This window comes from Epargyreus clarus, unplaced genomic scaffold (genome assembly GCF_041222505.1).
Source record: "Epargyreus clarus isolate Ecla_fem2 unplaced genomic scaffold, WU_Ecla_fem_2.2 ptg000031l, whole genome shotgun sequence".
Classification (NCBI taxonomy): Eukaryota; Metazoa; Arthropoda; class Insecta; order Lepidoptera; family Hesperiidae; genus Epargyreus; species Epargyreus clarus.
Window position 1 is genome coordinate 5,902,401 of NW_027332236.1, and position 13,443 is coordinate 5,915,843.

At 35.9% G+C, this 13,443-nt stretch overlaps 1 protein-coding gene across 1 annotated transcript in view; it reads left to right on the top strand.

The window, feature by feature from the left end:
- LOC140754768 (uncharacterized) overlaps window positions 1-7,216 on the top strand; it is a 35,084-nt gene extending 27,868 nt beyond the window's left edge. The window contains exons 3-7 of the mRNA XM_073089857.1: window positions 3,328-3,534; window positions 4,014-4,332; window positions 4,613-4,751; window positions 5,133-5,325; window positions 5,950-7,216. Coding sequence (XP_072945958.1) covers window positions 3,328-3,534; window positions 4,014-4,332; window positions 4,613-4,751; window positions 5,133-5,325; window positions 5,950-6,942 — 1,851 coding nt within the window. The 3' untranslated portion in view covers window positions 6,943-7,216. The remainder of the gene's footprint in view (window positions 1-3,327; window positions 3,535-4,013; window positions 4,333-4,612; window positions 4,752-5,132; window positions 5,326-5,949) is intronic.
- Window positions 7,217-13,443: the final 6,227 nt, after the last annotated feature.

Genomic DNA, 13,443 nt, shown 5'->3' on the forward strand with positions numbered 1-13,443 from the left:
GCGGCATGGTGATCAAAACGAGTCAGTTTCCATCAAATGATTGTATAGTCTTGAATAACTCGAGAATGACTGGGATATTCTGAAGGTGGTAGAACCCTTTGTGGTTTGAGTCCGGCGGCATCACCGCCACTGGCTGGAAGAGCGTCGTAAGGAAGACATACTTTTCCGAGGCGTTCCAGCTTAGTCCTCAGGGGTAGCGGCACATCGGTGGCCAGCCTCAGGTAGGATAAGATAACCCTATCTGGGGGTAATTACTGATGTCCATGGGTGGCAGTGGCCACTTACTATCAGATGGACTCACGTTATCCTGTGCTACTCATATATCGTAAAATAAAATATAAAACAACCACGTTTAGCATCCGGAGAATATTTTGTCTACTATGATAATTCAGCTTTTATTTTTAAAAATAGCACCCATTCTACAAACAACTAAGTAAGTAAGTGCTATAAATTATTCTTGTACAACAAGAAAGCTATTTCCGATCCGGGGTTCCGTGTGGTATGACGGTAGTTTTCACTTCTATCAGGTGAACTGTATTCTCGTTTGTTAGGCCTATTATAATGTCGCTGTAGTTCCGGGACTAGAATAAGGCTACAGTATCCCCTGCTTGTCGTAATAGGCGACTAAAAGGGGGCTTCCGGGGTTGCGGGCGGCAAGGGTAAGCGACCATCCAGTAAGCGACGCCGGGAAGGACGGCGGTATGTGTGGTCGCATACCGTCGTGAACACCAGATGTGCTGGAGGAGCGAAAACTGCTCCCCCAAGGCAGAGTCCGATTGGGGCATCGCGCGTGCTTTCCCTTGAAACACAGCTATCTATTCTTATAATAAATCTGTAGAGAGGACAATTCTGTACATGAAATATTTTTCCAAAATAACTATCAGGGGGTGATTAGGGATCGATACTGATGCCAAAAATGCAATCAGTAAATTTTTTGTCTGTCTGTCTGTCTGTCTGTATGTATGTATAACCGCTATAGAAACAAAAACTACTCGACGGATTTTAACGAAACTTGGTACAATTATTTTTCATACTCCTGAGCTGGTTATAGTATACTTTTAATCACGCTACAATCAGTAGGAGCAGAGCAGTGAAGGGAAATGTTGGGAAAACGGGAGAAGTTACTCCATTTTTTAAGCTGTCGTCGCGTGTGCAACCTAAATGGTTAAAGCTACACAGAAATCATGTATGACGAAAATGTTCTCCTTAAAATTATATAAAACTTATCCCACGACAGCATATGTCTATCTTTTATGGTTGACTCACAATAACACGTGTAATTCCCGATAGCTTAGCAGTTCAAAGCTTTCTGATTATATTTGTCTACTCCTACGTTTATAACACTCTCAGTCATCCCTAATTAAAAAAGTTAACAGTATTAACTATTCCATACAAAAGAATCATAGAAATCATACCCCTGAGTTATAAGGGTTGTTCACCCTTAAGATTTTTTTATTTATATGGCAACACAACGTTTGCCGGGTCAGCTAGTCAAAAATATATGTATGTGAGGGTAAAAAATAGCCTACATTAGTTCTTGTTAGGTCGCTTGAAAATCGGTTGGACCGTTTCCAAGATAGCCTGTACAGACAGATGGGATAAAAATAAAGGGTTCCCTGTCGTGGTTGCCTGACCGAGGCCTAACCGAGGTTCGAACCAGAAACCCTCTGGGTTTCAGGGTGGTATAATCGGTATCATGAATTTGACATATAACTGTGCCTTTGATCATAAAGTATCCGTACCAATTTTCAACGTAACCCTAAACTTATAGTGTGTAGTTAACCCTAAAATGATAGTGGAAGTATAATGTATAGAACTTTTATTTTAATAAGTAGGTCTACGAAACTACAAGTTACTTATAAGAAAGGGACATTCAAATAAAATAAAATGTAATCCTTAGATAAGACATTTTCCAGAAAACTCATTACATTTCTGTAAATAGCCACAGATACGACATTTTAATTTGATTCATACGTATACATTTCAGTAAAAGGTAATATTGTAAATTGAAGCACTTCTGTAGCCTCTTACAATGTACCTATTGTGAAGCTCTGCCAGTTATATGCTCTACATTTTCACTGAAGAATTTGAGCTCCCGTCCTAAGTACTCTGTTTTCATTATTTAAATTGCGATTCGTTTTTCTTTTATGAATGTTTCTTTCTAGATTTTTTAATAATACGCTCCGGTGGTTATGTAGCTTCTTTCCGTGACTAAGTTTCGCAGTTTAAACTGTGCTGGTCAAGTACTGAATGAGAACTATCTAAAAGTATTTGTATTCTGGTCTATTAGATGTTGTTTTTTGTGATTAACCTGATGGTAAGTGGCCATTGCCGTTAATGGACATCTGTACTCATCACGAATTAAACTTGGAATTCTATCAGAAATCAAAGATACGTTTGTTACTTTTGAGGAGTGTTACAACACCTAATATACGAGTATGTTCTGCTTTATACCATCAAATCAAACACTATATGTGCTTGACATTACTGTGATAAGACAAACACAGTAGCTGTGGTAGCATTGTATTTGAACCACGAAGAATTATACCACCTTTTAGACTCTCATATAAATCCCTTATATCGGCCACTGAAGCGAAAATGGTGTATAGATCTTAATGGAAAATATTTTTATACTTTCCAACATACGATATTGGGCGTTCCAGTTTATATAGTAGGTACTCACACAGTTTTATTTTATGTATAATAAATGATGTGACGTCAGCCGTCAGCCTGTCTGCCAATTAACCAAGCTGATATTTACGATCCCCTATTTCCTAGCCATAACGTAAAGTGTAACTTAAAGTCGTTAATAAAAGCAAATGCAAGCCAACGATTGCGTTTAAATCTTATAAAACTGCGCGGTGTTTTTTAATTCGTTTGTAATACAACAACTTTCATTTTGAAGGTGGTAGAACCCTTTTTGGATCGACTCCGGCGGTACCACAGCTACACCTATTTCTACCTAATAACAGTAGTGTTGAGCGCTCCTGTTTTCTGGTTTAAAGGGTGTGGTAAGGGAGACATACTTTTCAGAGGCATTCCGTTTCGTTCTTAGTCCTCAGGGGTGGCGGCGAATTTGTGGCCAGCCTCAAATAGGAATATCTAGTCCTATTTGGGGTTGATTACAGATGTCCATAAACGATAGTAGCCACTTACCAGCAGGTGGACTGCATGCTCGTTTGCTTCTTCTATATTATTAAAAAACACCTAACTTTATCACCGTCATAAATCATAAAAATACTTTTACCTTATAAAGCTCCTGTCTCCCTAAAATATAACAATCTAGACTAGAAAATAGACTAAACATTTCTGTTTTTCTCCTACCAGATAATATACCTGGGCGCGTCCCCAGCGGCGGTGTACAAACAGCTAACGAGCGGTTCGTGGTCACTCCTGAACTTCCGAGATGCGTCTGGCGGACCGCCCCTCTTCGACATATCCCTCCTGGACGTGTTGCACGGGATCAAGGTGGCTCATGACGCGAGGTTCTTCGATTTTGAGCACTTCGACGCGGAGCAGTATTTGTTTTATGAGGTGAGTGGGTTTTTTGAGCCTATGACGTTTGAGTAAATGTTGAATTCTCTGAGTTAAACACTTTGCTGCATGAGAGTAAAATAAAAAAGGAAACGATTTTAGTTAATATTTTATTTCGTTATCTATAAATCAAAGTGACAATCCAAAACATACCGTTTTATTCTTATTAATCTCATTTTAGTATAATTTCTGTGTACGAAGGGACTATCGGAGCTTTTATTACCCGACTGCCAAGGAAGGGTTATTTATAAATAACTAGAGAAGTATTTTTTTTACAAACAAATAGTTAGAATGCTCAGATACAACACATCTGCGCTGTGTTCTGACAACCACGGCGCGAATTGTGAAAATACGGCTAGCCCTTGCTGAGTCCTGTTTTCACTCCCTGGTCAGCCTACAATGACCAACAATAGCACATTCAAATTATCGTTCCGTCATTTTAAACTCAAGCCTAAAAAAACATGTCAATCGTTTTCCAGAAAGTGGAAAACGGCGATCTCAACTGGATAGTACCAGGCAAGATGTTAGCGTTCTCCGGCCCCCACCACCGCTCGCGTCTCGACCGCGGCTACCCCCTCCACAGCCCAGAACACTACCACGAGTACTTCAGAACACACCACGTGACTACCATCGTCCGTCTGAACAAGAAATCGTATGATGCGAGGCAATTCACGTCCCATGGTTTCGAACATCGAGAGTTGTTCTTCGTCGACGGATCTGTTCCATCGGATCTGATCGTCAACAGATTCATTCGGATCTCGGAGGTTGCGAAAGGTGCCGTGGCAGTGCATTGTAAAGGTGAGTGTCATGTCCGAAATATCTCAGTATTTAGCTATCACGATTACTTCAGAACTGAACAAAAGCTGAAGTTAAGTCAAATTTGAGAAACGAAGAGTAAAATTTTGTTCCTTCGAGCCGGATAAATTTCTACCAACGCATTTTTAGATCTTGAGAACTAATTATTTTTTCTGAAGACAAAATAACAATATAAAATCTCAATAGCTCGGTAAACGTAATTTAATAAATTCTACCTAATTCCGTTCATAATGACAAAATTTTCTTATGTGTTCCTTTGCAGCGGGATTAGGGCGTACGGGGACCCTAATAGCGTGTTACATGATGAAGCACCACGGTTTCACTGCGCGCGAGGCCATCGCGTGGCTGCGAGTGTGTCGGCCTGGCTCTGTTATAGGACATCAGCAGTGGTTTCTGGAGAAGTAAGGACTTCTTACTTAGATTTCCTTAAAATCTTGTGATTTTATAGCATTTTGTAAATGATTTTCGATACTTTTAATGGTTGTTTTATTAATTTAGTATATTATTTTCTTATCTATGCGAATGAATAAAAAGTGGATCGTCGATCTGTGATTTCATTTTATATGTTAAATTTTAATGTAAGATTGTATTAGTTTTGAAAAAGTATTTTTACTGTTTAAATTTAAATTAATGAAATTGATATAAAATGAATCTCTTTTCCCAATGGCTTAAAATTAAATACTAAAATGGTCGAACTACATTACTTTAAAATGTAGTATTAATTCAAAATAAATAATGAAAAATCTACTAATACTAAATGAATAATATTGTTTAATTTTCAGCGTCCAAGCCCGAATGCACGCTGAGGGCGAGGCGTATCGTCGACGTCACAACATCACATCGTTCCCAGTTTTCACGCGCGGCATCTACAGCGATCTACCGCCGGAACCGCCGCAGATCATCCTCAGAGCGGAGAACGATGAGAAACCTGTCTCTTTGCAGACTATACTGCACAGCAATAAGAACGCTAATAAGGTAAGTGCTAAATTACGTCGCACGGCATTTATAACGATTTGCTGCCAAAATTACCATAAATCCGTCATAACGGGAAAAATACCGGGGTCTCTGCAGACTCTGGTGCAACGCAACAAAAAGGCTTACCAGGATAGTATTAAATTATGTCATATGACGTAATACTCACCTAATCATTTGCGGATTCTTATAGGACGTGTTGCCCGAGTCATAGATTATTAGATACACATTGATTGAAAGGTGGCAGAACCCTTTGTGGTTCGGCTCCGGCGGCACCACCTCCACACCTATTTCTACCTAATAACAGCAGTGTTAAGCGCTGCTGTGTTCCGGTTTGAAGGGTGTGGTAAGGGAGACAGACTTTTCCGAGGCGTTCCAGCTTAGTCCTCAGGGGTAGCGGCGCATCTGTGGCCAACCTCAGGTAGGAATATGTAATCCTATCTGGGGTTGATTACAGATGTCCATGGGCGGCAGTAGCCACTTACCATCAAGTGGACTGCATGCTCGTCTGCTACTCTTATATTATATATAAAAAAAAACACATAATCAAATAAACTAACAAAAAGCATCAGCCATTATAGTAGTTATGTGGAATATGTAATACGATATCTATTTTTCTTGTTTCAGCTGGACAACGCCAACGCGCTAAACGCGAACGAGGCCGACTCCGAGAACAATGTAACCGCAGTCATCGGCAAGTACAAGACCACGCCCACACCTATGATACCGACCACGAAGACGGTATTCGCACCCAAAATGAACTACATGCTACCCACAAACAACATACGAAACGCGAACAATACGAATCTGAAGCCACAACCCCGGTTAATGAACTCCGCGTTGAAATCGCATTATGCTTCGAAGACGTCAACATTCCCGCCAACGAGAAGTGCCAACTCGCAAGCCAATAAGCTATCTATCGGTGGTAAAACAGCGTTCACAGGTAAGAACAGCTTCCACGGTCAAAGGGCTAATTTAGCTCGCGCGCCCTTAGGTTATACCCACGGTGCTAGCCCAATAAAAACCTTCACTCGTAAAGCGATCAGCGTGACGAAGATCACGACGAACGAAACGCCCGTCGTGACAACGTTAAACAACGTGACGTCAACACTCTCCGCTTTGACAGAAAATTGTCACTTGAATGGTAAGAACCGGCTCCCGTCAGAACCGAATCTGAAAACCGTTACGGGAAAAGTCACGCCGACGAACGCGAATGGCAGGAAGAAATTAATAGTTCGTTCGAACTCGAATTCGAGGAAGAAATTGCCGAAGAATAACGTACCGAAGAGTGGCCTCGAATCGACCCAAGATCTGTCTTCGAGTGACACGAACGTGACTAATATTTCAGCGGATTCTCTCGACTCTCCCTTCAGATTTAGACGGAAAAGGGATAAATCGAAAAGCCCTGAGCCGATGGACTGTGTCTCCAACTCGATCATAACCGCTGACGTCACACCGGATAACTACGAAGAGACGAATAATTCTCAGGGTAACAAGTTGTACAAAATAAAAGCGCTAAGAAAGAAGTGTCCGGCGTTCGGTGTGAGTTTACTGAAGAAAGATGGCGTTCAAACCCGTTCGAGTAGTTGTGCGAGCAGCTCCACAGTTAAGAAGAAATGATCTCTGCGAAATCGTAGCTAGTTAAGTAGTTCGCACGTCATAGATGTTCTATTAGGTCGTAGATGTAGTAATGATATAGACTCCTGATATGTTTTAAGGATAACTGTGTGAACTCGCTGTCGTATGCAACGTATATCGCTCTCGGGCTCGGAAAATATACGCTATATCGTAAGGAATAAAAATGCGTAACTTGTAAAAGAAATAATTAATTTATAGATTTAAAATGTTATCTATAAAATGCAATTTGAATTTATTTTAATTTCCATACTTATTGTTATTTACATACTATTATAATTACATAAATGCAAGGTAAATTATTATCTTATTATGGCATTTAAAAGGTGTTTTTAAATAGAAATTTGAAATTAATTCTAATTAAAAAAATCCAAAGTTTACGTATTGGCAGATAGATGTAATTTAAATGAGACTTAATTGATTTACATGTTATTGAGAAGGGCAATTTGGAGTCTATATGATTACAACGTCTACGTATTAGGTGTTTATAGTAACGTGCATAGCACACAACGGTGTTGTAATACAATAAGGCAACATTTAGATACTCCCGAATAATTTGCCGAATAATGACAAATATGTTAACGCCGCGCACGAATAAAGATGCATAATCATTTGGTTCGTGCAAAAATCTTAAAACAAAATACTTCTTGGCGAGTAGCGAATACGTATTCGCGTCTATTCGTCCGTATTTGCCGAGTATCTAAATCTTGCATACAGTTGATTGATTTGTTTAGGTGCTTCCCGATGTCCGACTTACGACTGAACTAATTAACTCATATCAAGCTAGTAACCTGTCCTTATTGTCTAAACAAATTGATCAGCATATTGTTTATAGTGAAGTTATAACGCGAGGTGTTGTTGACCCCACAGATGAGCCTAACTTTGTAAGTATTCTCAGTATCGGCGATAGGCGTATTCGGTCGATTGATTGCCTAATAAGTGTATTTTTAAGCAAAGATTTTAAAGCTTTTGAACTTAAAATAACCGTTAGTAAAATCTTATGAACAAAGAAGTATGTTCTACTGAAACGTCATTCGGTAATAAAGTTAAACAATGTAACTGATCACACTCCTCTTTTTAAAGGACGAATATGTCGTTTAAAATGGTGGAATAAAATTTTCTATCTTGGTAATTTTGTGTATATAAAATGATATCAAACACCACTATTCGTTTAAATGAAATATGAACACGTCTACATAGAGTATGATGTTAGTAACAATCTATGGAAACTGACTAGACTGACTGACCCGTTCTTTCGTTCGTTATCCGATAAAATATTCCATCAATGAAATATCGGATGTAAGGTGAATCTGCTCTTAATACAAATCATTGGGCAATTATTACAAAATTTATTTATGTGAAGTTTTGAAATGTTTGCTTAAAAGTACCGTTATATACCGATCCCGGCATGAAATTTGGAATTTTAATGCTCGCAAAATATTACTCTATTATAGTTTATATCGTTTGATTTTTGATACGCTGCATAACTCGCATTAATCCAATTTGATTCAAATCCAATTTTCCATTAATTTGAATAAAAGTGTAGAACTGAAGGTGGTAAAACCATTCGTGGTTCCACTCCGGCGGTATCACCGCCACTGTGTGGCACTGCTGTGGCCGACTCAGTAGAATATCTGACCCTATCTGGAGTTGATTACAGATATCCATTGGCGGCAGTATATATTATAAAGAAAAAAACAATACACAGTGAATATCTCCGTCGTTCTTACAGTCGTAATCCTCTAGAGTAGCAAACTATCCGGGATTATCAAGTAACACCTTTACTATATGGCAACAGGTGTCCACAGGAGTGAGAAAGCAAATTTCATGCCGGGTCGACTAATAATACAGCTTTGTATATTGTGCAATAAACTTAGTCTATAGTCGACTGTTCGCGCGATCACTAAACTGTAAAGATATACAACTTTTGAAACGGAACTTTTGATAGTTATTTATTAGTTTGAAATATAATTATTCACATTTTTATAGTATAACATTAGACAATCAGTCGATGATCCTAGTAGCGTAAGGAGAAATATTTTTGTAATATAAGGTCTTCGAATGGGTCATTGCTTATTTGGTTTACGTCTTGATAATGATTGGGTTGAAATGAAACGTTGAAGGATGGTGACTCAGTAGCTCATTGAAGTGTTCCATGCTGTAAGTGTTCCATGTTCGATTCTCAACCTAAGCAAATATGAAACTTCTGGGTGTGTCAGATGTTTTTTATAACAGTATTGCTGTCGTGTTAAGATCTTGCAGATGTAGACAGATATACATAGGCATAGACAAGAATTATATTTGAAGCGTTATAGATCTATGAACAGTAAATTGACAGATTTATTTTCATCCAATCGTCCATTTCAGTTTCATTTGAAATCAATATATTAATCGGACTGAGACAACAGTGAGCGGTGACCCTAATTTACCGAGTGATGTTAGGCTGGCTACACGTTGGATATTGTCTCACAGCTTAAGAATCCTAACAAATTACTCATACATACAGTATTCATCATATAAGCAAACCAATTACGTTAAATTGAGTAAAATACTTCCGGCTTATATCACCAGTGTTAATCGCTGCTATGTTCTGGTTTAACTTGCATGATTTAAGAGTGAAATATCTTATTCAACAACAGTATGAATCCATTATGTTTAGACGAGACAATGTCTGGCGAGTGTGGCCGGCCTTTGAATGCCATTTCTTTAGCTTTTATTGAGCTTGTTGTTTAGATTTAGTTGTTGTGTTGTATTGTTGTACATTGAATCATTTGCTACGAGTATAAGTATACCGTCTGTCGTAGAACCGTGTCTATTGTATATTTATGTACGTGCAGATTTTTGCTCAGATTCTAAATAATGTTTTGTTTAAATCTATTATTCAATTATGTGTATAATTTTATATGCATACTTGACGCATATGAAAGAAATGCAATATTTTGCCTGTTAATTTTTGGGACTTTTTCCTGTCACGCGGGTTTGTTTGCATGCGTGTCTCACACTTTGTATCGTTTCATAGATACTTTTCCTGTCACGTGTAAGACATGAATGCATGGTGTGATACACAGTAATTTAATTCACAAACCCGCGCGATAAGAAAAAATACCTTATTAATATTTTTATTTTAAATCAAATCAGATATGAAATAGTTGCATTTTGCAAATGTTATATCATTATTATTAAAAACTGAATCAACCGATACATAGATCGTACTATGAACCTATATTATTATATTTGATTGTTATATGTTCAAAGTTAGTTTTCTCTATATGCATCAAGTGTGCGGAATGGTGTCTATCTGTTGTCACAAAATAACGCAATGTGATATCGCATAATGCAATACACAGGGTGTGTATAAAAATAAATTTGAAAACTGAAATCCTAGATTATTTTCAAAGTAAATGAATTTTGTTTCTCTTCCAATGTTTTTTAGTTTTTAATCTCTAATAGGTACATACTTACGAGTAGATATAATATAGAGTTTCAGTTCTTAAATTGTATCTTGTCACATCCTGTATAATAAGTATGGAATTGTTATTCATGTATGTTAGTGGTATTCTCACACTTTATACAGCTATAATTGTTTCTGTTTGTCACAAATTGTGTTGACTTTTAACAACAATGTGTTGACTATTTATTTGACCTCAGTTCTTAAAATCAAGATGTTATCGTTACCGTTGTACGGGATATCTGATATTATAAGTTGTTCATGGATTATTATTATGTTTAAGCACATTAAAGTAATAATAGTCCTATTATGTCATTTTGTTCTCATAACAGATAAATTGTTACGTAATTTCATATCTTTTTTTAGGTTTTGTTGAATTCACAATTTGGAAATCTTAAATTGTTTTTATGATCTGAGGTATTACTATCAGAAAGGCATCATAATAATTTGAACTAATCACACTCGGTTGAAGTACATATAGTAGCCTAATAGAGTTCTTTATACAATGTTCGAATTTACAGTGTCATATCAGATTTGTATACGCTTACATATGTACATGACGCTAAGTATCAAATGCAATTCGATTTTTTGTGCGATTAAAACCTATTTAAATTGTCATAATTTGATATTTCGCACCTTTAGAATAATAATAACGTAACTACAAAAATAGGATAACTGTTTTGAGTAAAAAACATAAAATGCGACATACTTTATAATGCAACAATAACTTTCAAGCAGTTGCCGTAAATTGTTGTTGTTGATGTTGAGTGGAGCGGGTCGAGCGGAAATAAAATAACAACTTTTGTTTGTTTTATATAAGACCGACGTAGTATATAAAAATGTCGTCAACCTAATGGTAAGTAGTTCCTGCCGCCCGTGTATATATGTAATCATGATTATATATGCGTGCGATTCCTGAAGAATGACATGGTCGCCATATATGTAAATCAGTTTTCGCAGGTAGCCCGAACAGTGCATGGTATTTTCACTTACGTTATTTTCATTCTAAAGTGCAATATATTCTAGTACATATGTTTGCGGACATCCCCTAATTTGTGTACATACGATTCAATTTTAGACTTTGCTGTTATATATTTATGTATGTATCTATGAAGACTGTTGTCTATGCCATTTTTTATTGTAAATAAAAATTAATAATTGTTGTTGATGTGTACTAGCGAAATCTATTGATGTTGTAGGATATAAACTTGCCAGTATCTAGGAGAAATAAATGTTTGATTGTGCCATTGGTTCTCAACCAGAGGCCTAAGGATCACAGATTGTTGATTAGAATAATAATACTCTACACAGCGGCGATGGCGAAAAATATATGAATTATATTCGTATGTTCAGATCTTAATTAATAAAAATGTCATGTGGTCCGTGGTTCAATAAAAGTTGGGGAATACTGGAAAACTTTAAATTGCTAGTTATTGGAAAATATTCTCAAAGTCGAACAAGTTTAAACAGATGCTTGTGGGAGTGTTCACTGAAATTGGCCATACGGCACTTCTATGAGATAAAGAAAACTTGAACTGTTGTACAAGAACAATTGAAATAATAATGCTAATGTTTGCATCAATTTTTATGTTTAATATTTTTTGGAATCAATACTACGCGAGTAAATACTATTTATTGAGATTGATGTTATAATTATATTTTTTGTTGGAAATGAAGTATCGAATAACTAAATGGTGGTAATTGTGGTATGTCTATGTAGGCTTTTTATAATTTCTATTTTATATTTCTAAGTTCAATTTGCTAGAGAAATAACAATGTTTACGTGAATATGGACCATTAAAATATAACCCTGTTATTTATAGTTAAAATACTTTTAATATTTCTTACTATAGTATTATATTTTTTAAATTACTATTTTTAAATATGTATTACAAAAATAGTTATATCCTATATTATTTTTACGCATAATTTTCCTTCGTTTTAAGTTTAAATGCTGACAGAAAAATAAATACATTATATTGATTATATTTTTTTTAAATATGTAGCTATTTGTAGTGTAATAGATTTTTTATTTATCATTCATCAGTCCATTTATATTTTCCTGTCTGTTTTTATTAATTAGTTAATAATAAAATAATTCTTGTAGAGCCATTGAAATATTTTTTATTAAATAATAGTAATATGACAGTGCTTCCGTTTACATAATTTTTTTGTATTGTAAATATTATTTTCTAATAACATTACCCGTTTAAGTAAATAGTATCTAATACATTTTATTTTGTATCTTGCCTCGTTTCTATTATTGACTCAAAAATATATTGTTGTAAGAAGTATGAGTGCTAATAACAAATATTCTGCTAAAAAAATAGTTTTTTAAATGTTTTTGCTCAAAATTTTATGCTTTTTGTTGTTTTAATTTTTAAGATGTCAATTTTCAATGCAAAACTTTATAATACATACAATTTGGTAGACATTAAAATTGAGCAATTATTTGTAATCGAAATAAATGGGGCCGTGGATACATTTTTATTTTTTAGTTTACTATCAAAAGACTGTATTCACAAGGCAGTTACGAAATTGTTATATAAGATTAATTATTTTAATTTCATATTAAGATCTAATTGTTTGATATATTATTTGGTGTGATGGAGCCAGGCGGTATAGGGACCAGAGAGTACGTAGAATGTGTTGTGTTGATATGTTGTTTAGATATAATTTTATTAATTAATTATGTTGTGATCTGGTGATCTAATCAGTTACTAATGCACCACTACCTATAGGTATTATGTATTGAACAGAGCCACACCGAAACGAAATGGTGTAAAACAAACGCTTGTGCTTAATTAAATAAAAATACTATATTCCAATTTGAAATCTTTGTTTTATTTTAAAACTACACTTAATTCTCATTTTCGCACAAAAGGGTTTTTAAGTTTTAAAAGACATTAGTCGATTAGTCGACAAGCTGATTAGTCATCTTTACGTTTACGGTGTAAAGTATTTTACATTTTTCCGATGTGGTCTACGGGGGCGCTGTCTGAGAGAATTCGTCAACGTTCAACGTTTTTGAGCAAACG